At 58.3% G+C, this 23,464-nt stretch overlaps 2 protein-coding genes across 3 annotated transcripts; one reads left to right on the forward strand and one right to left on the reverse strand.

Moving 5' to 3' along the window:
- Positions 1 to 1,592: 1,592 nt before the first annotated feature.
- On the forward strand, positions 1,593 to 12,571 carry OCLN (occludin). 2 transcript variants are annotated; one of them, XM_030966762.1, is made up of 8 exons: positions 1,593 to 1,685; positions 3,745 to 4,442; positions 6,617 to 6,775; positions 9,367 to 9,506; positions 10,188 to 10,385; positions 11,116 to 11,287; positions 11,833 to 11,874; positions 11,988 to 12,571. In XM_030966762.1, the coding sequence occupies exons 2-8, from the start codon at positions 3,747 to 3,749 to the stop codon at positions 12,087 to 12,089; spliced, it is 1,509 nt and encodes a 502-aa protein (XP_030822622.1). In that variant the 5' UTR covers positions 1,593 to 1,685; positions 3,745 to 3,746; the 3' UTR covers positions 12,090 to 12,571. The 2 variants fall into 2 exon arrangements, with proteins under 2 accessions (XP_030822622.1, XP_030822623.1); XM_030966763.1 differs by having other exon boundaries at positions 1,669 to 1,685; positions 3,647 to 4,442.
- Positions 12,572 to 12,866: 295 nt separating this feature from the next.
- Positions 12,867 to 22,254, reverse strand: NR2F6 (nuclear receptor subfamily 2 group F member 6). Its single transcript, XM_030966770.1, has 4 exons — positions 21,160 to 22,254; positions 17,370 to 17,464; positions 16,043 to 16,579; positions 12,867 to 14,429 (listed from the first exon to the last, which is right to left on the reverse strand). Exons 1-4 carry the CDS (start codon positions 21,435 to 21,437, stop codon positions 14,155 to 14,157), a joined length of 1,185 nt encoding a protein of 394 aa, XP_030822630.1. The 5' UTR covers positions 21,438 to 22,254; the 3' UTR covers positions 12,867 to 14,154.
- Positions 22,255 to 23,464: the final 1,210 nt, after the last annotated feature.

The raw sequence follows: 23,464 nt of genomic DNA on the forward strand, positions 1-23,464 counted from the left end.
GGCGACACCGCATCTTCTGTGTCCCCTCCAGGGGTGGCCTCGAAGCGCCAGGAGCCCCCCGGGGGTGCCGCGGTCGCCAGGAGCGGTGACATCCCCGCGAGGTCCCCGCCGCGTCCCCCGGCACGGCGGCGACAACGCCACCTCAGCGCCGCCGCCCCTCGTGCGGCGACGTCGCCGCCAGCGCGTGCCAGGCGTGTCACCTTCGAGGACGAGCTGGTGACAGCGCGGGGGACGCTCGGTGCTGCCGGGCTGCGGGGGAGGCCGGGGGGTGGCGCTGGGTCCCCAAAAGGGGCCCCAAAAATGTCACCGCGGGCAGAAGTTATGTCCCCAAAAATGTCACTGTGGCCGGACGATCCATCCCGACGGCAGTGGGATCCATCCCGACATTCCAGATCCCAGCTGGATCCATCCCAAACCCGGTTGGATCCATCCAAATTTTCCCAATCCCGGCTGGATCATTCCCGACATTCCCAATCCCATCTGGATCCATCCCGATCACATCTGGATCCATCCTGGAAGGATCCACCCCGACATTCCCGATCCCGGTGGGATCATTCCTGGCTGGATCCATCCCAGCGTTCCCCATCCCGGTTGGATCCATCCCAACAGGATCCATCCCAATCCCAGTGGGTTCCATCCTGGAAGGATCCACCACAACATTCCCGATCCCGGCTGGATCCATCCCGATCCCAGCAGAATCATTCCAAACATTCCCGATCCCAGGTGGATCCATCCCAGTGGGATTCCCGACATTCCCGATCCCAGCTGGATCATTCCCGACAGAATCCATCCCAATCCCGATGGGATCCATCCCAACATTCCCAATCCCGGCTGGATCCATCCCGATCCCAGTGGGATCATTCCCGGCATTCCCGATCCCGACTGGATCCATCCCGACGTTCCCGATCCTGGTGGGACCATTCCCAACATTCCCAATCCCGATGGGATCCATCCCAACATTCCCAATCCCGGCTGGATCCGTCCCAGTCGGATCATTCCCAACATTCCCGATCCCAGTGCAATCATTCCTGACCCGATCCATTCCCAGCATTCCCGATCCCGGCCGGATCATTCCCGCTTGGATCCATCCCAGAATTCCCCATCCCGGTGGGACCATTCCTGGCTGGATCCGTTCCCGCATTCCCGGTGATCCCGGCTGGATCCATCCCGATCCCGGTGCCTCCGGAGCCGCGACAATCGGGGACAGCCGGGGACACCCTGGGCTGTCCCGCCCATCCCCTATTTTGGGGTTTTTAGGGGGGCCCGGCCCCCTTGCGCCCCCCTGGATGTGTCCCTTGCCACCCCCACCCCGGGAACTGAGGTAATTAAACACTAATTAATACATTAATTACCTTTGGTAATTAACACAAAAAAAAATCTCCGCGGTTTTTTTCGGGGGGCGAGACAACCTTACGCAGCCCCCGCTTTGGGGACGCTCCTGTCCCCAAATTTCCCCTTCAATTCCCCCAAAATTTCCCCCAAAACTCCCCCGGGGGCTCCTCCCGGTTGGGCCCCGCCCCCTTTTAACCCCTCCGTGCCCGGTGCTGCAGCCCCCCCCCTCCCCCCCGCCCTCCCCGGGGGCGGGACCCGGGGCCGGTCCCGCAGCGCCGCCGCCGCCGCCGCCGCCGCCTCCGCCGCTCCCGGCTGCCATTTTAAGGTGAACAAAGCGGCGGAGGAGGCGACAGGTGAGCGGCTCCGCGGTACCGGGAACTCCCGGTGTCGGTACCGGCACCGGCAGCAGCAGGCGGGGGCAGGGCGGTACCGGAACGGAGAGGGAGCACCGGGGGTCTCCGCTCCCCGCTGCGCACGGGGAGGGGGGGTTCGTCCTTCCCCGAGGCACCGGGGGCCCCGCTGGGCTTCTCTCCGGTACCGCGGGCCGGACTGGGAGCGGCCACGGGGTTCCAGAGCGGTACCGGGATCCCCACCTGTACCTGGGTCCCAGCCGGTACCGGATTCTAAAGCGGTACCGGGGTCCCCACCGGGTCCACACCGGTACTGGATTGTCCACCGGCACCCGGGTCTCCCCCGGTACCGGATTCCAGAGCGGTACCGGGGTCCCCACCGGCATCCGGGTCTCCACCGGTACCGGATTTCAGAGCGGTACCAGGGTCCACATCGGGTCCACACCGGTACCGGGGCCCCAACGGGTTCACAGCGGTACCGGCCACGGGATTCCAGAGGGGTACCGGGGTTCCCAGCGGCACCCGGGCTCCCGTCGGTACCGGATTCCAGAGGGGTACCGGGGTCCCCAGCGGCTCCGCACCGGTACCGGGCTCCCCGACACCATCGAAATCGCCTCCGTGCTCCCCCTGGTAGCGCTCCCGGTACCGGAGCCGTCCCCGGCCCCGCGGCTCCTCCCGTGTCCCCACACGGGCAGGGACCCCCGAGTCCCCCGAGTCCCCTCCGCCACCGGCGACCCCGGCGACACCGCGCTCCGGTCCCCGCTCCGGGTCCCGGTGGCCTCCCGGGGGTCGCCGGTGGGGTCAAACGGGGGATCCGCCCGGAACCGTGGCATTTGGGATCGGGAGATTTAGGATCGGTTCGGTACCGGGGGATTTGGGATCGGTTCGGTACCGGGAGATTTGGGATCGATGGGATCGAGAACCGGGACGTTTAGGCCCCCCCAAAACTCCTCCCCGCCCCACCGAGCCCCGGTACCGCCGGTACGGGCGCCCGGTTTGGGTTTCCCACAGGAATTCGCGTTTCCCGCAGCGATCTGGGGTTTTATGGGTTATTTTTTTGGGGGGGTGTCTGCATGGCCCGGGGGGTGTCCCCCCCATTAATTTTGCTGATTTTAAGCCCCCACCCCAAATTTTCCAACCGCTCTCCTCGTGGCTCTGCCTCACGCGGCCTCAGTAATTATGGCGATTTTTAATTATTTTGATTTTGATTGTGATTATTTTGATTTTTAATCCGGCCGGATCAGCTTAGGCCCCCCGCTTCCCATGGTGGGGGGGAATTCCAACAATCCCGGTTAATTCCCTGCCGGCCCCGGGGTGTTGGGGACAGGGAGGTGACACCGAGAGCCCAGCGTGCCTGGGGTGGCACCGGCTGGTGACTCACTGTGCCTCAGTTTCCCCACGTCAACTCGCGGCGACGCCATGCCTCAGTTTCCCCATGAAACTTCTGTGGCGCCTCCAAGGTTTTTAGGGGGTCTCCAAGGGGGTTTTTGGGGGGTTCTCCAATTTTTTTTGGTGGGGTGTCCAAGGTTTTTTTGGTCGGGTCTCCAAGGTGTTTGGTGGAGTCTCCAAGGTTTTTTGTGGGGGTCTCTCCAGGTTCTTTCGGGGGAGGTTTCCCAGGTTTTTTTTTGGTGGGTTCTCCAAGGTTTTTTGTGGGGGTGTCTCCAAGTACTTTTTGGGGAGGTTTCCCAGGGTTTTTTTTGTGGGGTCTCCAAAGTTTTTTTTTGTGGAGTCTCCAAGGCTTTTTCTGGGTTCTCCAAGGTTTTTTGTGGGGATCTCTCCAGGTTCTTTTCGAGGAGGTTTCTCAGTTATTTTTTTGTGGAGTCTCCAAGGTTTCTTTCCTGGAATCTCCAAGATTTTTTTTTGACGGGATCTCCAAAGTTTTTTGGACGCCCCCAACTCTGTGTCACAACCCCCGTGCCTCAGTTTCCCCGCACAAACCTCCTTGCCTCCCACTCCCTCTCCAGCTGGGTGGCGACGGTGACAAAGGGACCAAAGTCCTTCCTCCGCCACCTCCTCCGGCGACAGAAACTCCCTCGAGCGTTCTGTCCCGTGTCCCCTGCAGGGATGTTCACCAAGAAACCCTACGACAGCGCCTACGGGCCACCCGCCACCTCCTACGGGCCACCCACGGGCGACTACGGCTACGATTTCGGCGCCCGCTCGCCGCCACCGGGCTCCTACTACATCGAGGACGTTCCTCAGCATTTCTACAAGTGGTCGTCGCCGCCGGGGCTGGTGAGGCTGCTGGAGGGCGCGGTGATGCTGCTGTGCATTGCCGTGTTCGCCTGCGTGGCCTCCACGCTGGCCTGGGACTACGGCTACGGCTACGGCGGCGTGCTGGGCACCGGCCTGGGCGGCTTCTACGGCTCCGGTTACTACGGCAGCGGGGTGAACTACGGCTACGGCTACGGGGGGTACTACGGAGGAGTCACCAACCCGCGGGCGGCCAACGGCTTCATGATCGCCATGGCCGTGCTCTGCTTCCTGGCCCAGCTGGGGCTGCTGGTGGCCAGCTTGAGCAAGTCGGGCAGCTCGCGGTCGCGCCGCTTCTACCTGGTGGTCATCGTGGTGTGCGCCGTGCTGGCCTTGGTGATGCTGGTGGCCAGCATCGTCTACGTGGTGGGGGTGAACCCGCAGGCGCAGATGAGCGGCGGGGGTTACTACTACAGCCCGCTGCTGGCCATGTGCAGCCAGGTGTACGCCGGCGGCGCCGTGCTCAACCAGTACCTGTACCACTACTGCACTGTGGACCCGCAGGAGGTCAGCGGGGACACCGGGGATGGGGAGCACCGGGGTAGACTGGGGCTGCTGGGAGGGGATGGGGACATCTGAGAGGGGATGGGGGCTACTGGGAGGGTATGGGGGCTACTGAGAGGGGACTGGGGCTACTGAGAGGGGATGGGGGCTACTGGGAGGGGATGGGGGCTACTGAGAGGGGACTGGGGGCTACTGAGAGGGGATGGGGGCTGCTGGGAGGGGATGGGGGCTATGAGAGGGGATGGGGGCTACTGAGAGGGGATGGGGGCTGCTGGGAGGGGATGGGGGCTATGAGAGGGGATGGGGGCTACTGAGAGGGGATGGGGGCTGCTGGGAGGGGATGGGGACCACCAGGGGACAGGGACCACAAGGAGGGGACAAGGACTACTGGGAGGGGACAGGAACTACTGGGGGGACAGAGGCCACCAGGAGGGGACAGGGACCATTGGGAGGGGACGGGGACCATTGGGAGGGGATGGGGACCACCAGAGGACAGAGATTACCGGAGAGGGGGCACCACCAGGGGCTACTGAGGGTCAGGGACTACTGAGAGGAGATAGGGGCTACCGGGGTGGGGAAAGGGACTACCAGGAGAGGATAGGAACCACGAGGAGGGGACAGGGACTACCAGGAGGGGATGGGGACCACTGGATGATAGATGACCAGGAGGGGACAAGGGCTACTGGTGGATAGAGACACCTGGGGGGATGGGGACCACCAGGGGACAGGAACCACTGGCGGGACAGAGACCACCAGGAGGGGACAGGGACCATTGGGAGGGGATGGGGACCACCAGAGGACAGAGACTACCAGGAGGGGACAGGGACCACCAGGGGACAGGGACCGCTGTGGGGGAAGCAGGGGCTACTGGAGGACAAGGACCACTGGGAGGGGATGGGGACCACCGAGGAGAGGGACAACCAAGAGGGGCAGGGACTACCACGAAGGGATGGGGACCATTGGGAGGGGATGGGGACCACCAGGAGCAGATGGGGACCACCCGGTGGGGTGGACAACAGGGGCTACTGGGGGACAGGAACCACCGGGGCAGGGATGGGGACCACCGGGAGGGGACAGGGATCACCGGGAGGGGACAGGGATCGCCGGGGAGATGGCAACCACCGGCAGGGGAGGGAAGGACCCCCAAAAGATGAGGGAAAGACTACCAGGGGGTGAGGGAAGGACCCTCACGGAAAGGCTTGGAATTCGGGAGGGTTTGGGATTCGGGAAGGTTTGGGATTCGGGAAGGGCAGAGAAAAATCTGGGATTCGGGAATCAGCCCTGCCCCCTCGCTCACCTCCCCCCTGCTCTCCCCGAGGCAGCCCCAAACCCGATCCAAAGCATTCCCGGCATCCCGGGCCAGGTCCCAAATCATCATTCCCAGATCCCAATCCCGGTTCCGGGCCCGGATCCCGGCCCCGGTACCGATCCCAGTCCCGATCCCGTTCCTGGCCAGGCCGGGGCCGCTCCCCCCGCCGGGGCTGGAATTGGAATGCGGCGCTTCCAGCCCGGCCGGTGGGACCGGGAGCGCCCGGGGCCGCCCGGGACTGGCACGGGATGGGGCCGGCCCGGGATGGGGGCCCGGGACTGGCACGGGATGGGGCTGGCACGGGATGGGGGCCCGGGACTGGCACGGGATGGGGCTGGCCCGGGATGGGGGCCCGGCAGTGCCCGGCTGGCACCGGGAGCCCCCAGATCCTGCCCGTCCTTCCCAAAACCCCGAACCTTCCTGATTCCCAAACACTTCCCGTCTTTTTAGAATCCCCAAACTTCCCAAATCCCACTGTTGAGTTTTGGGAAGGAGAGGGAAAGGTTTGGGATTTGGGAAGGTTTGGGGTTTGGGATTTGGAAAGGACAGGGAAAGGTTTGGGATTTGGGAAGGTTTGGGGTTTGGGATCTGGGAAGGACAGGGAAAGGTTTGGGATTTGGGATCTGGGAAGGTTTGGGGTTTGAGAAGCACGCAGGGAATCTTTGGGATTGGGCTCACCCAAGGATTTTGGGGATGAGAATCCCCATGTTAGGAATCCCCAAATCCCAAATTCCCAAATCCCTGAATCCTTGAACTCCCAAATCTCCAAACCCCAAATCCCAGAATCCCTGAATTCCCAACCCCGAATCCCCAAACCCCAAATTCCCGAATAATTCCTGAATAAAATTCCCAAATAAAATTCCCTTAGGCCGTGGCCATCGCCTGCGGGTTCCTGACCGTGCTCCTGCTGTGCCTCATCTGCGTCCTGGCGCACAAAACGCGCAGCAAGATCTGGAAATACGGAAAACACAACATTTACTGGGATAAAATCCCCGCCGAGCCCCAGGGACCCGACGTCGAGGAGTGGGTGAGAGCCACGAGTTCGGGATTTGGGATTTAGGATTTGGGATTGGTTGGGATTTTTGGGATTGTTGGGGTTTTGGGGTTGTTGGAATTTTGGGATTGTTGGGATTTTTTGATTGTTTGGATTGTTGGGTTTTTGGGAGTTTGGGATTCTTGAGACTGTTGGGATTGTTGGGGTTTTGGGGTTGTTGGAATTTTAGGATTGGGGGATTTTTGGATTTTGGGATTGTTGGGATTGTTCAGATTTTGGGAGTTTTGGGTTTTTGGGAGTTTGGGATTCTTGAGATTGTTGGGATTGTTGGGGTTTTGGAGTTGTTGGAATTTTAGGATTTGGGGATTTTGGGATTGTTGGGATTGTTTGGATTGTTGGGATTGTTGGGTTTTTGGGATTGTTGGGATTTTTGGAAATGTTGAGGTTTTGGGGATTGTTGGGATTGTGGAAATGTTGGGATTGTTGGGAATATTGGGATTGTTCAGATTTTGGGATTGTTGGGATTGTTCGGATTTTGGGAATTTTGGGAGTTTGGGATTGTTGGGAGTTTTGGGGACTGTTGGGATTTTGGGAGTTTTGGGGACTGTTGGCAATGTTGGGTTTGGGGGATTTAGGGGATTTGGGGACAGTGGGAAGTGTTTGGGGACACCAGGAGGGGACTTCAGGGGAATCTGGGGACTTCAGGGGGCATTTTGGGGACTTCAAGGCAGATGTGGGGACACCAGGATTGTGTGGGGACCCCAAGAGGGTTTGGGGACATCAGGAGGGGTTTGGGGACTTTGTGTGGGGTCTTCAGGGGGGGATTTGGGGACGCCAAGAGGGCTCGGGCACACTGGCAGGTGACACTGGCAGGTGACACTGGCAGGTGGCACCGGGGCCACGGCGCGGTTTCGGTCTGGCCAATGATTAACCGGGAGGTGGCACCGGGAAAAGCCGGAGTGGTGGCACTGGATGGGGACCTTGGGGACATCCTGGTGAGGCCAGCGTGGCCCGGGATGTGTCACCTGCCGGGGGAGGGGTGGGAATGTCACAGGGTCCCCGTGGGAAGGGTTGGGACAGTGGCTTTGGGGACACTCCTGTCCCTGTCCCCTGTGCCTTGTCCTTATGTCTGTCCCCTGACCCCATCCTCTGGTCCCCTGTGTCCCTGTTCTTGTCCCATGCCCCCATCCCTGTCCTTTGTCTCTGTCCCGTGTCCCCATCCCTGTCCCTGTCCCCTGTCCCCATTCATGTCCCTGTCCCCATCCCTGTCCTTTGTCCCTGTCCCTGTCCTTGTCCCGTGTCCCCATCCCTGTCCCTGTCCCCTGTCTCCATTCATGTCCCTGTCCCCATGCCTGTCCCCATCCCTGTCTCCTGTGTCCCCATCCCTGTCCTTTGTCCCTGTCCCCATCCCTGTCCCCATCCCTGTCCTTTGTCCCTGTCCCTGTCCCCATCCCTGTCCCCTGTGTCCCCATCCCCATCCCTGTCCCCTGTCCCCATCCCCGTCCCCACGCCACCACTCCCCGTCCCGTGTCCCTGGGGCCGCGCTCTCTGTGTCGATTTCTTAATTTATTTTCATTTTATTTATTTTCATTCCTTTTGATCCCGCCCGCCTTTCATTTGCTCTCAGCCCCTCCCTGGCCGAGCATTTCCTGTCCCTTTGGGGACACGGTGCCACCCCAGGTGCCACCCCCAGGTGCCACCCCCTCCCCTCACTGTGCCACCTCCCCCGCTTTGGCGATGTCACCCCCTTGGGGACATCTCTGTCCCCAGATGCCACCACGGCTTGGGGACACACCTGGTGGCCCCCGGGAGGGGACAGCGGCGGAAGTGGCGTGTCCGGCCGGATGTCCCCAAAGCCACCAAGGCGGAGGGGACCGGCGTCCGGCACAAACAACCCACAAAGGGCCGGAAGGAAGGGGACAGGGGACAGCCGGATGTGCCTTGTCCCCCTATGGGGCCACCCCAAACCTTTGGGGGCGTCACCCTGAGGGTGGCACCAACCCCGACCTCTGTCCCTTTGTCCCTTTGTCCCTTTGTCGCTGTCTCTCCACGGGCATTTGGGGGTTTTGGGGTTTTTTGGGGTTTGGAGGTTTTTTGGGTTTTTTTTTTTGTTTTGGGGTTTTGGGGTTTTTTGGTTTTTGGGGATTTGGAATTTTTTGGGTTTTGGGGTTTTTGGGGTTTTGGTTTTATGGGGTTTCGGGATTTGGGTTTTTTTTGGTTTTAGGGTTTTGGGGATTTTTTAGGGCCCTGGAGAATTTGGGGGACGCCAGGTGGGGCAACAACCCTTGGTTTGCGCGGACTTTCTGTGGGATTTCTCGGGGAATTTTGGGGGATTTCTTGTGGGATTCTCAGCGGTTTCTTGGTGAATTTTCAGGGAATTTTCTGTGATTTTTTCGGACAATTTTCAGTGAATTTTCAGGGTTTTCTTGGTGAATTTTCAGGCGGTTTTTTTGGTGAATTTTCATTAAATTTTTAGGGATTTCTCGGTGGATCTTCAAGGAATTTTCAGGGATTTCTCCGGGAATTTTGGGCCAATTCCCACACAATTTTTCCTCGGGGCATTTCTCGCCGATTTCTCCTTTGTCCCAGCTGAGTTTTCCTCCCAAAATCCCAAATTTTTCCAGGTGAAGAACGTGTCGAGCGGGACGAGCGTTCCGGACGAGGCCGCCACCGTCGCGTACTCGGAGAAGGGCGGGACCCCCGGGCCGGCGCCGCCCTACAGCCCCCCCTTGTACAGCGACCCCCCCCAGAAGGGCTGGAAAAGGTGGGGAGGGGGCGGCAGTGCCAGGGGAAGGGGTGGGGAATGGGGGGAATATGGGGGAGGGGGCGGGGAAAAGATTGGAGGGGTCGGGGAATTTGGGGGAGGGGTCAGAAAAGGGGTGGAAAAAATAGGGAAGGAGTGGAAGAAGGAGGGAAAGGTGAGGAGGTGTCGGGAAATTTGGGGAGGGGTCGGGGAGGTGGAAAAAAGTGGGAAGGGGAGAGAAAGGGGTGAGGAATATGGGGAGGGGTCGGGGAAAGATCGGAGGGGTTGGGGAATTTGGGGAGGGGTCAGAAAAGGGGTGGAAAAAATGGGGAAGGAGTGGAAGAGGGAGGGAAAGGTGAGGAAGGGTCGGGAAATTTGGGGAGGGGTCGGGGGGGTGGAAAAAAGTGGGAAGGGGAGAGAAAGGGGTGAGGAATATGGGGAAGGGTCGGAAAAGGTGTTGGAATAATGGGGAGGGGGCAGGAAAAGATTGGAGGAGTCGGCGAATTTGGGGAGGAGTCAGAAAAGGGGTGGAAAAAATAGGGAAGGGGTGGAAGAGGGAGGGAAAGGTGAGGAGGGGTCGGGAAATTTGGGGAGGGGTCGGGAGAGGGTGGGGAAGGTTCTGAGGGGTCGGGAAAGGGGGAATCCCCCCGTGCGCCCCCAGGGCCGTGTGTCCCCGCGTCCGATGTCCCCGTGCCCCCCCAGTGACCCCCCCTCGGACCCCCCCTCGCCCCCGGAGGAGCCGGACGCCGCCCACCCCCCCCACAAGCCCCCCGCCCGCCGCGGCCGCCGGGGCCGGCGCCAGCCCGAGGGCTCACAGGGCTCGCAGGGCTCCCAGTACGACACCGACCCCGCCACCGCCCCCGAGTCCGGCGACGAGCGCGACAGCGAGCAGTGGCACAGGTGACGCTCGGGGACAGCGCCGCTCACTGGGTCCCCGCGTGACACCACGTGCCTGGTGTCCCCGTGTCCCCAGTGTCCCCCATGTCCCATGTTCCACACCCAGTGTCCCCATATCCCAATGTCCCCAATGTCCCCAATGTCGCTGATGTCCCCAGTGTCCCCATATCCCAAATCCAATGTCCCAAATATCCCCAATGTCCCAATGTCCCCATATCCCATATCTAATGTCCCAATGTCCCCAATGTGTCCCCATATCCCATATCTAATGTCCCAATGTTCCCAATGCCCCCAATGTCCCACTGTCCCCAATGTCCCCAGTGTCCCAATATCCCCAATGTCCCCAACGTCCCCAAATCCCAATGTCCCCAATGTCTCCAATGTCCCCATATCCCAAATCCAATGTTCCCAAAGTCCCCATATCCCATATCCCAATGTCCCCAATGTCCCCATGTCCCCATATCCAATATCCCAAATATCCCCAATGTCACCAATATCCCCAGTGTCCCAATGTCCCCAATATCCCATATCTAATGTCCCACTGTCCCCAATGTCCCCAGTGTCCCAATGTCCCCAATGTCCCCAATGTCCCCATATCCCAAATCCAGTGTCCCCATACCACATATCCCAAATACCCCCAGTGATGTCCCCGATACCCCCATGTCCCCGGCGATGTCCCCATGTCCCCGTGATGTCCCCATGTCCCCACTGATGTGCCCCCGTCCTCCCGCAGGCTGTACCCCCCGGTCAGCTCCCCGGGCACGCGCCAGCGCTACAAGGCGGAGTTTGGGCAGGAGCTGCGGCGCTACAAGGAGCTCTGTGCCCACATGGACGGGCTCAATGAGCGCCTGGCACAGCTGGCAGCGCAGCTGGACCAGGTGCCCGAGGACAGCGCCCAGTACCAGGTGTGCCCCCGCTGCCCCCCGACCGCCCTTGTCACCCCTTGTCACCCCTTTTTGCCCCTTTTCCCTTCTTTTTCACCCCTTTTGCACCTCTGCTCCCCCCTTATTTCTTCCCCCATTCCCCCCCCATTGTCCCCTCCCTGTCCCTTCCATGTCCCTGTCCCCTCCCGTTCCTCTGTCCCTTCCTGCCCCCTCTGTCCCTCTGTCTCCTCTGTCCTTGTGTCCCCCGTCCCTGATCCCGCTGTCCTTCTGTCCCCTCCCTGTTCCCTCTGCCCCCTTTGTCCCCCCATCCCCTGTCCCTCTGTCCCTGTCCCCCCGTCCCCCCTGTCCCCCTCTGTCCCTGACCCCTCAGTCCCCTCCCTGTCCCCTCTATCCCCTCTGTGTCCCCTGTCCTTGTCCCTTCCTATCCCCTGTCCCCATCCCTGACCCTCCTGTCCCCTCTGTCCCTGTCCCCGCTGTCCCCTCTGTCCCTGACCCCGCTGTCCCCTCTGTCCCTGACCCTGCTGTCCCCTCTGTCCCCTCTGTCCCTGACCCCTCTGTCCCCACAGGCACTGGCCGAGGAGTACAACCACCTCAAGGACGTGAAGCGGGTGAGTCCTCGGGGCTGATTTTTGGGGTCTCCCTCCCCTTTTTAGGGACACCCCCCATGTCCCCAAAACGTCCCCAAACGTCCCCCGCTAAAGTGCCCCAAATGCCTTCCCAGAGCCCGGAGTACCAGGACAAGAAACGGGAATCCAAAACCCTCCGGAACAAACTCTTCCACATCAAAAGGATGGTCAGCGACTACGACAAGCTCCGGGGCTGACCCCAAAGCCACCACCCCAAAAAAAAGGGACATTTGTAGGGGGGACACCCCCCAAAAAAAAACCCAACCCCCTCCAAAGACTTTTATGCCTTTTTTTGTCTTAAAAAAACCCTAAAATTCCTCGTTTTGATCCCTCCCCGGTGCCAAGGGTGGGGGAGGATGGTGGCAGCTGTTGTGACCCCCCCCCTCAATCCTAAAATGTCCCCAAATGTCCCCCACATCCTTAGGGATCCCCCCCCAGTGCCTTCCCCTGGTTGTAAATAGGGTTTTTTAATGGGGTTTGCACTCCCCTGGCTGCCTTAAAGGGGTTTTTGGGGGTCCCAAATTGGGGTTTGGGGGACAAAAGAAAACCCTTTTGGGGTTTTTTTTTGGGGGGGGACACCCAAATCCCGAAATATTTCGTAGGGAATTGGTGGGAATTGTGGGAATCGTGTCATATTTTAATTGTTTTGTAATAAATGAAGTGTAATTGTTGATTTTCATTTGAGGTCAGGGTGAAATGGGAAGGCTGAAATTCCCTTAAATTTGGGAGGGGACCCCAAAAACTCTCCCAGTTTTGGAGGGGAAATCCCAAATCTCTCTGTTTAGGAAGAGAAATCCCAAATCCGTGCCCCCCCCCCCCCCAACCTTGGGAAATCCCAAAATCCTGACATCCCAAAATCCTGAAATCCCAAAATCCTGAAATCCCAAATCCCCAAATCCTGAAGCCCCAACTCCCAAAATCCTGAAATCCCAAAATCCCAAATCTTGGCTCATTCCAGACTGCCGGGGTTGTAGGAAACATCTTTAATTGGCGTTAATTAATGAGTTTATATGGCGGAGCGAGGATTCCATCGGCCAGGAATGGTCCCGGAATCCCAAAATCCCAAATCCTGAAATCCCAAATCCTGGCTCATCCTGGTGCCAGCTGGGGGGGGACAGTCCCAGGGGGCTCTGTGTCCCTTGTTTGTCCCCTCCATCTTTGGGGACACCCTGGGGACAACGCCAGGACCCCAAAACTATTTGGGACAACACTGGGAGCTCTTTTGGGAACAACACCAGGACCCCAAAACTTATGGGGACAACCTCAGGACCCCAAAACCTTTGGTGACAATGCCAGGACCCCAAAACTTTTGGGGACAATGCTGGGACCCCAAAAATTTTGGGGACAATTTGAGGACAACATTGGGACCTCTTTTGGGGACAACACCAGGACCCCAAAACTTTTGGGGACAACACTGGGACTTCTTTTGGGGACAACCTCAAGACTCCAAAACTTTTGGTGACAATGTCGGGACTCCACAAATTCTGGTGACAACACCAGGACCCCAAAACGTTTGGTGCCAACCCCACAACTTTACAGGCACAACCCACGAGGGCGCGCCCCCGTTCCAGCAGGGCCAGGAGCCGCCGGCATTGCGGAGAATCCCGATCCCCTTCCCGGGGAGCGTCCGTCCCGCTGTCCAGCCCATCCCGTTGTCTGTCCATCCCGCTGTCTGTCCATCCTGCTGTCCAGCCCATCCCGTTGTCTGGCCCATCCGTTGTCCAGCCTGTCCCACTGTCCGTCTGTCCCGCTGTCCATCTGTCCCACTGTCTGGCCTGTCCCATTGTCCAGCTTGTCCCATTCTCTGGCCCATCCCACTGTCTGTCTGTCCCACTGTCCGTCCGTCCTGCTGTCCAGCCAGTCCCATTGTCCGGCCAGTCCCATTGTCTGGCCCATCCCATTTTTGGGCCCATCCCATTGTCCGGCCTGTCCTGCTGTCTGTCCATCCCATTCTCCAGCCCATCCCATTGTCTGGCTGGTCCCATTGTCTGGCCTGTCCCGCTGTCTGTCCACCCCACTGTCCAGCCTGTCCCGTTCTCCGGCCTGTCCCGCTGTCTGTCCATCCCATTGTCCAGCCTGTCCCATTGTCCAGCCTGTCCCATTGTCCAGCCTGTCCCATATTCCGGCCCATCCCATTTTTGGGCCCATCCCATTTTTGGCCCCATCCCATTTGTCCAGCCCATTCTGTTCTTTGGCCTGTCTCACTGTCCATCCATCCATCCATCCATCCCGCCGTCCGTGCGTCCGTCCGTGTGTCCGTCCCTACTGCCCGGCGCCGTAGGGCCAGTTGAAGGTGCTGCCGGACAGCAGCATGTCGCGGATCAGGGTCTCGATGGGCGTCTTGCCCACCAGGCGCATGAAGAAGAGCTGTGAGATGAGGGCGGCGGGCACGGCGCGCAGCGCGGGCAGCCGCAGCAGGAGCCGCCCGAAGCGCTGCGGCTGCGACGGGAACTGCGAGCGCTCGTACTCGGTCAGCGCCACCTGCGCCTTCTCCTGCAGCGTCTCCACGTGCGCCGGGTCCGAGAGCCCGCAGGCGTCTGCGAGGGAACGGGAGCAGGGTTGGAGGGTGGTGGGGTTTGTCACGGGATCTCTTGGGAATGTCCCCAGGGGGGTATCCCAAAGTTCTGTAACCCCAAAATCCATTGGGAATGCCCTGAAATCCAATATCCCCAAAATCCATTGGGAATATCTTATCTCAAAATCTATTGGGAATCTCTCAAAACCCATTGGGAATATCCCCAAGGGAATATTCCAAAATCTAATATCCCAAAATCCATTGGGGATATCTCAAAATCCGTCGGGAATATCCCAGAATTTACAGGGAATATCACAAAATCCAATCTTCCAAAATCCATTGGGAATGTCCCCAAGGGAATATCCTCAAATCCAGTATCCCCGAAATCCATTGGGAATGTCCTCAAATCCAGTCTCCCAAAACCCATTGGGAATCTCTCAGAATCCATTGGGAATAGCCCAAAATCCATTGGGAATATCTATCTCAAAATCTATTGGGAATCTCTCAAAACCCATTGGGAATATCTCCAGATCCATTGGGAATATCCCCAAGGGAATATCCCAAAATCTAATATCCCAAAATCCATTGGGGATATCTCAAAATCCATTGGGAATATCCCAGAATTTACAGGGAATATCGCAAAATCCAATCTTCCAAAATCCATCAGGAATATCCCCAAAATCCATTGGGAATATTCCCAAGGGAATATCCCAAAATCCAGTATCCCCAAAATCCATTGGGAATGTCCCCAAATCCAGTCTCCCAAAATCCATTTGGAATCTCTCAGAATCCATTGGGAATCTCTCAGAATCCATTGGGAATAGCCCAAAAATCCATTGGGAATATCTATCTCAAAATCTATTGGGAATCTCTCAAAATCCACTGGGAATATCCCCAAATCCATTGGGAACATCCCAAAATTTATAGGGAATATCACAAAATCCAATCTCTGAAAATCCATTGGAAATATCCCCCAAATCCATTTGGAATCTCACAAAATCTATTGGGAATCTCCCAAAATCCATTTGGAATCTTTTAAAATCTACTGGGAATATCCCAAAATCCAATATCACTAAATCCGTTGGGAATATCCCAAAATCCATTGGGTATCTCTCACAATCTATTGGGAATATTCCCAAAATCCATTGGGAATGTCTCCAAGGGAACATATCCCAAAGTCCAGTATCCCCCAAATTCATTGGGAATATCTCCAAATCCACAGGGGATATTCCAAAATCCAATCTCCCAAAATCCATTGGGAATCTCTCAAAATCTATTTGGGATACCCTGAAATCCAATATCACAAAATCCATCGGGAATATCCCCAAATCCATTGGGAATCTCTCAAAACTCGGAAAAACCTCTCCCTACTCATTCCCAACTCCAGACAGACTCAGCCACTAACTCTTGGGAAAACACAGGAAAACGTCTCCTTACTCAGAACCCCCAAATCCTCAGAAAAACCTGCAAAAACCTCTCCCTACCCATCCCCAACCCCAAAAACCCTTGGAACAACATCTCCCTACCCATCCCCAACCCCAAAAACCCTCAGGAACAACCTCTCCCTACCCATCCCCAACCCCAAAAACCCTCAGGAAAACCCCGGTCCCCCCAACCCGCCCCCCAGCCCCTCACCGGGCGTGAAGAGCGCGATGGCCTTGAGGCAGCTGTACTCGGCCGAGTCCACCTGCAGCCGGTTGAGCTTCTCCACCTGCTCCTGGAAGACCCGGATCTGATCCATGAAAGCCACCACCCTCTCGGCCGACATGGGCGAGGCGTGGAAGCCGGCGGCCGCCAGCAGCGGCGCCATGTGCAGCGGCAGCGCCGACTGCGCCGCGTTCAGCACGAACAGCTCGCTCCAGCTCAGCCGCAGCAGGGCCACCTGGTCGGACACGGGCAGCTCGGGGAAGAAGGGGATGTTCCGCGCCCACTCCACCGTGCTGAAGAGCAGGCGGGCGGCCAGCTCGCAGATGTTGTCGATGCCCATGACGCTGCCCGGCGGCTGCTGCTGCTGCGCGTACTGCGAGCCGTAGCGCGCCGCCGGGTAGGGCTCGGCGCGCAGCAGCTGCGAGATCAGCTCCGACACCGGCTGCCCGTTGAAGAAGTCGCCGGCTGGGAGGGGGTTGGGGCTGCTGCTGGAGTGGCTGGGGGGGATTCGGCCCCGCTGGACGGCTGGAGGGGGAGGAAGGTCGGGGTTTTCATGGTGAGCGCAAAAAAATCCCATTGGATTCGCATCCCAATCAAAAAAAAAAAAAACCCATCGGGTTTTTATTCTGAGCCCGCAAAGATCCGACTGGATCTTCATCCTGATCCTACATGGATCCTACTGGATCTTCATCCCAATCCCAAAGAAACCTACTGAGTTTTCATCCCAATCCCAAAAAATCCCACCAGATTTGCATCCCGATCCAAAAAATCCCACCGCATTTTTATCCCAACCCCATATGGATCTTACATGGATCTTCATCCTGATCCTACATGGGTCCTACTGGATCTTCATCCCAATCCCAAAGAAACCTACTGGGTTTTCATCCAAATCCCAAAGAAACCTACTGGGTTTTCATCCCGATCCCAAAAAATCCCATCGGATTTTCATCCTGATCCCAAAAAATCCCACTAGATTTTAGTCCCAATCCCACACTGATCCTACTGGATCTTCATCCAAATCCCAAAGAAACCTACTGAGTTTTCATCCCAATCCCAAAAAATCCCATCGGATTTTCATCCTGATCCCACACTGATCCTACAGGATCTTCATCATAATCCTACATGGATCCTACTGGATTTTCATCCCAATCCCAAAAAATCCCACTGGATTTTCATCCTGACCCCAACATGGATCCCCCAAAAATCCCCCCAAAAAAAATCCCCAAAATGGGGAAAGATTGAGGGTTTTTCCCCCCCCCACCCGAAACCTGGGATTCCAAGGATTCCTGGGATTCCTTGGGAATTTTTCCCCTACCTTCCTTCCTCATGCCCACTCGGAAGCACTTCTTGAGGCGGCAGTACTGGCACTGGTTCCGGTGGTGTTGGTCGATCTGGCAGTCCCGGTTGGACCTGCGGGAACCATCGGGATCAGCCGGAATTCCCAGGAATTTCAGCGCCCCCCCCAAATCCATCTCGAGAATCCCAGAGCCCATTCCCCAAATTTTTATGGGATTTGCTGGGAATGGGCATTGCTGATGGGTTTTGTTTTCATGGTGATCCCAAAAAAATTCCCACCGGATTTTTATCCTGATCCCACATGGATCTTCATCCTGATCCTACATGGATCCTACTGGGTTTTCATCCGGATCCCAAAAAAATCCCACCAGATTTGCATCCCGTTCCCAAAAAATCCCATTGGATTTTATCCCAACCCCACACTGATCCTACTAGATCTTCGTCCTGATGCTACGTGGATCCTGCTGGATTTTCCTTCCAATCCTAAAAAATCCCACCGGATTTTCATCCCGATCCCCGCCGCCTCTGGAAAAGTTTTTGGGATCTAATTGTTGGTGAGCCCATGGAAGCGGCTCCAGGGATTCCAAGGAATTCCAGGAATTTCCTGCGGGGCTGGGCACGAAATCCCTCAGGCAGCGCTGACCCCAAATCCCACGGGATGCTGGGATAAAGGGAGAGAATTCCCAAAACTCCTCAGAGCCTGCAAAAAGGATGGATTCATCCCAAAATTCTTCAAATTCCCAAAATCGTGGAAAAAGGGGTCCTGGCCCATGGATCCATCCCAAAATTCCCAAAATCCCTGGAAAAGGGCTCCCATTCCCACATGGAATCTCCCATCCAACCCCCCCAGATCCCATTCCCAGGCTGATCCCAGAGCAGGAAATCCCTTCCCAGCCGGAATCGGGGCGCGAAAAGAGAATTTGGGATAAATTCCGGGGCCGGAGCCGCGGGAATCCCGCCCACGGAACCTTCCGGAATCCCAACACGGAATTAATTCATCCCCAACATCCCCGGCGCGGCCGGGAACGTGATCCCGATGAAAAGCAGGATCAGGAGCAGCCCTGACGTCTTCATCCAGGCCTGAATTCCCAGAAAAAAAGGCCGGGAAAGGCTCAGAGAACTGGGAAAAAAGATGGGAATTATCCCGGAATTTTTGGTTTTTTTCCAGCGGATGAAAACACCTAGGGGAGCTGGCAAGGGCTGGAAGCAGTGGGAAAAGCTCCCAAAATTATCCTGGATTTTTTTTTTTTTGGGAAAAGATCCCAAAATTATCCTGGATTTCTTTTCCAGTGGATAAAACCATCGGGACAATTCCTTGGAATTTTGGGAAAAGATCCCGAAATTATCCTGGATTTTTTTTCCCTGTGGATAAAGTCACCGGGATAATTCCTTGGAATTTTGGGAAAAGATCCCCCAAAATTCCAAGTAATTATCCCGGTGACTTTCGGAAAAGATCCCAAAATTATCCCAGATTTTTCCCAAGATAATTCCTTGGAATTTGGGAAAAGTTCTCCAAAATGATCCCGGATTTTTTCCCAGTGGATAAAACCATCAGGACAATTCCTTGGAATTTCGGGAAAAGCTCCCCAAAACTCATCCCAGATTTCTCCCAATCCCACCAGGAATTCCCTCAATCCCTCCCAGCTCCAGGGGCAGCACAAGCCAGAATCCAAAAAAAGGAAAAATCCAAAGGTTTTTTTCCCTTTTTTTTAATTTCAAAAGCCAGGAAGTGACTTGGGAATTTTTGGCTTTTCCAGAGGAACAAAGCTCCAGGATCCCGCTTTTGTTCCGGGAACCCAAAGCGGCCCCGAGCTCATTTGCATATTCAAAATGCCTTTAATTATCGCTCCCGCTAATTACCCGCCCTAATTAAGTCATTAGCACAGCCCGGGCCTTTTGCAGCTTCCCAAATTTCCCAGCTCGCTGCCGACTTTCCCATTGGAAAACTCCGGAGGGGATTTTTGGGAATTTTTTTTCCCAGATAGTGGGGGCAGGTTCGGGGAAAATCCGGGAGGAATTTTGGGAGCATTTCCCGAAATTCCAAGGAATTACTCAGGTGGTTTCATCCACTGGGAAAAAAATTCCGGGACAATCTTGGGAGCTTTTCCCAAAATTCCAAGGAATTATCCTGGAAAAAAAATCCGTGATAATTTTGGGGAGCTTTCCCTGAAATTCCAAGGAATTATCCTGGTGGTTTTATCCACTGGGAAAAAAAAATCCGGGATAAATTCTGGGGAACTTCTCCCAAAATCTGCGATAATTTTAGGATTGGGAGTTGATTCCAGCTGGGATTGAATCCAGAGGCTCCCGGATGATTCCTGATCCTTTTCCATTCTCCCAAAAATTCCAGAGCCCTCCTTGAGCCGGGAGGAGGGAATGGGGACCCTCAGAAATTTGGGAATTCTGCCCTCCGGGAGCAGCCTGGGATTGGGAATTCCCCCATTCCAAACTCCGGGAATTCCCAAGGTTCCCCAGCAGCTCCGAACTTCCCGGGGATCCCATCCCGGATTCCTCAGGGATTCCGGAATTCCAGGGGATCCCTGCTCCATTATCCCAGAATTCCAGGGATTTCCTGCTCCCGGATCCTGGAATTCCAAGGGATTCCTTCTCCATTATCCCAGAACTCCAAGGGATCCCTGCTCCATTATCCCGGAATTCCAGGGGATTCCTGCTCCCGGAATTCCAGAGGATTCCTGCTCCCATTATCCCAGAATTCCAGGGGATTCCTGCTCCCGGAATTCCAGAGGATTCCTGTTCCCATTATCCCAGAATTCCAGGGGATCCCTGCTCCCGGAATTCCAGGGGATCCCTGCTCCCATTATCCCGGAATTCCTGCTCCCAGATCATGGAATTCCAGGGGACTCCTGCTCCATTATCCCGGAATTCCGGGGGATCCCCACTCCCGGTATCCCGGAATTCCAAAGGCTCCCCGCTCCCGGAATTCCAGGGGATCCCTGCTCCTGGTATCCCGGTTTTCCAGAGGATCCCGCTCCTGCTGGATCCCGGTGTTCCCGGTCCATCCCGGTCCATCCCGTTGTTGCCGGCGCTCCCGGCATTCCCGCGGCTCCCGCTGGATCCCGGCCGTGCCCGGGGCGAGTGAGTCACGGGCACCGCGGGAATGCCGGGAGCGCCGGGAACACCGGCATGGACCGGAATGGACCGAGATGGACCGGGAATATCGAGAATGGATCCCTGGGCATGGACCGGGAATGAACGCCGGGAACACCGGGAATGGACCGGGAATGGACCGGGAATACCCGGAACGGGGGCGGCCGGGGGTGGGGAAAACCGTGCTGGACTGGGGGATACTGGGATGGACTGGGGGATACTGGGATGGACTGGGGAGAAAGCTCAGCTGAACTGGGAGCCACTGGGCCGAACTGGGAGCGCTGTACCGAGCTGCACTGGGGACCCCTCATTTGCACTGGGAGTCAATGGTTTGTACTGGGAGACCCTCTTGCCGCACTGGTTTGTACTGGGAGAGCCCTAATTCGCACCGGGGAGCCTCGTGCTGCACTGGAACCCACTGGTTTGTATTGGGAGCCACTGGTTTGTACTGGGAGCCACTGGTTTGTACTGGGAGCCCCTCGTGCTGCACTGGAACCCACTGGTTTGTACTGGGAGCCACTGGTTTGTACTGGGATACCCTCTTGCCGCACTGGTTTGTACTGGGAGAACCCTAATTTGTACTGGGGGGCCTCGTGCTGTAGAGGGAGCCGCTGGTTTGTACCGGGAGCCCCCCAGCACCACCACACCGAGACCCCAACTCATCCCCCACCGGGATCCCCCCGCTGTCCCCCCGCTGTCACCTGCAGGTGTAGCTGAGGTTCCTGCGGATGCTGCGCTTGAAGAAGCTCTTGCAGCCCTCGCAGGTGAACACGCCGTAGTGCTTCCCGCTGGATTTGTCCCCGCACACCACGCAGTCCGCGCCGGCCCCGGGCCGCTCCTCCTCGCCGTGCTCCGCGTCGCTGCCGCCGCCGCCGGGGGACGCCGCCTCCTCCGCTCCGCCGCCGCCGCCGCCGCCGCCCCCGGTGCCACCGGCTCCGCCACCGTTCGGTTCGCCCCAAGCGCCGGCCACCATGGCCATGGCTCCGCGGGGCCGCGGGGGCTCAGCGCCGCATCGAGCGGAGCCTGCCGGTGCTGCTGCTCCTCCCGGTGCTTCTCCTCCTCCCGGTTCTTCTCCGCCCGGCGCTGCTTCTGCTCCCGGTGCTGGTTCTGCTCCTGGTTCTTCCCCTGGTTCTTCTTCTCCCGGTTCTTCCCCTCCCGGTTCTCCTCCCGGTGCTTCCCCTCCCGGTGCTGGTTCTGCCCCCGGTTCTTCCCCTCCCGGTTCCCCTCCCGGTTCTTCCCCTCCCGGTGCTGGTTCTGCTCCCGGTTCTCCTTCTCTCGGTTCTTCTCCTCCCGGTGCTTCCCCGCGTCGAGTTCGGTTAAGTTTTTACCGAGGAACCGCCGGCTGAGAAAAGCTCCGCTTTTTGGGGTAGTTTTTCTTTTTTAGGTTTTTTTTTGGGGTCGCCCCCTCAGGGATTTGTCGCTCTCCTCCTCCTCCTCCTCCTCCTGCCGGTTCACGGCCCCGCGGAAAGTTTGCGGCGGCGGCGGCGGCGGGGCCGGGGCGCGGCGCATCCCCCCGCGGGCACCGGCCGCATGCGGGGCCGCTCCCGCCCCCGGTGGCTCCTGCGCTCCGCGGCACCGGCTGGAAGGAGGAGGAGGAGAGAAGGAGGAGGAGGAGGGAGGAGGAAGGAGGCGGCGCTGCCCCCGGTTCGCCCTCTCCGCTCTCCGGGCCCCGCCGCCGCTCGCAGCCCGGTGCCGGTGCGGCTGCGGGTGCGGCGGGACCGGCTCCGCCGAGCCCCGGGGCTCTCCCCGCCTCCCGTGAAAGAGCAAAGTTCAGCCGCTGCCGCGGTGGCCGCCCTGGATGCTCCTCCCCGGCCTCCTCCCCTTCCGCTCCCGGGTCCTGCCCCGGTCCCGGCCCCGCCGCCGCCGCCGCCGCACCGGGGCCGCTCCCCGCCCCCCGCGCCCCGCGGGTCGGGAACGGCCACCGGGAGCAGCGGGGCCGGGGGGAGCGGGGATGGAGAGCGCGGTTCGGGCACCGGAGGCGGCGGCCGGGGCCCCTCCCGGGCTCCCGCGGCGGTTCCGGCACCCCCGGGGCTCGGCCGGCACCGGGAGCGCTGGGAAACCGGGATGGGGCTGAGAAACCGGGATGGGGCTGAGAAACCGGGATCAAACTGGGAAACTGGGATGGGGCTGGGAAACCGGGATGGGGCTGAGAAACCGGGATGGGACCGGGAAACCGGGATGGGGCTGGGAAACCGGGATCAAACTGGGAAACTGGGATGGGGCTGGGAAACCGGGATGGGGCTGAGAAACCGGGATGGAGCTGAGAAACCGGGATGGGACCGGGAAACCGGGATGGGGCTGAGAAACCGGGATGGGGCTGGGAAACTGGGATGGGGCTGGGAAACTGGGATTTGACCGGGAAACCGGGATGGGACCGGGAAACCGGGATGGGGCTGGGAAACCGGGATCAAACTGGGAAACTGGGATGGGGCTGGGAAACCGGGATTGACGAGAAAGGATGGGGCTGGGAAACCGGGATCAAACTGGGAAACTGGGATGGGGCTGGGAAACCGGGATCGGACTGGGAAACTGGGAGCAAACTGGGACACCAGGACGGGACTGGGAAACTGGGATCAGACTGGGAAACCGGGATCAAACTGGGAAACCGGTATGGAGCCAGGAAACCGGGATGGGGCTGGGAAACTGGGAGCAAACTGGGAAACTGGGATCAGACTGGGGGCCTGGCACTGGGATCCCAGGATCAAACTGGGATCCAGGCGGGGGCCTGGCACGGCTCGGGAGTTCCTGGTTCAAACTGGGAGCCCCAGACTGTGCCAGGAACCCGGCACTGGGACAGGAGCCCCACGTGGCACCGGGATCCCAGCACGGAACTGGGAATCCAGGATCACACCGGGATCACTGGGATTCCAGGATCACACCGGGATCACTGGGATTCCAGGATCAAACTGGGATCCCAGCATCACACTGAGAGCCTGATGTTGTACTGGGAGCCCCACATTGTACCAGGAAAAAAATCCTGTGGCCCCATAAAGTCCTGTGGCCCCG

The sequence above is a fragment of the Camarhynchus parvulus genome, chromosome 28 (assembly GCF_901933205.1).
Source record: "Camarhynchus parvulus chromosome 28, STF_HiC, whole genome shotgun sequence".
Classification (NCBI taxonomy): domain Eukaryota; kingdom Metazoa; phylum Chordata; class Aves; order Passeriformes; family Thraupidae; genus Camarhynchus; species Camarhynchus parvulus.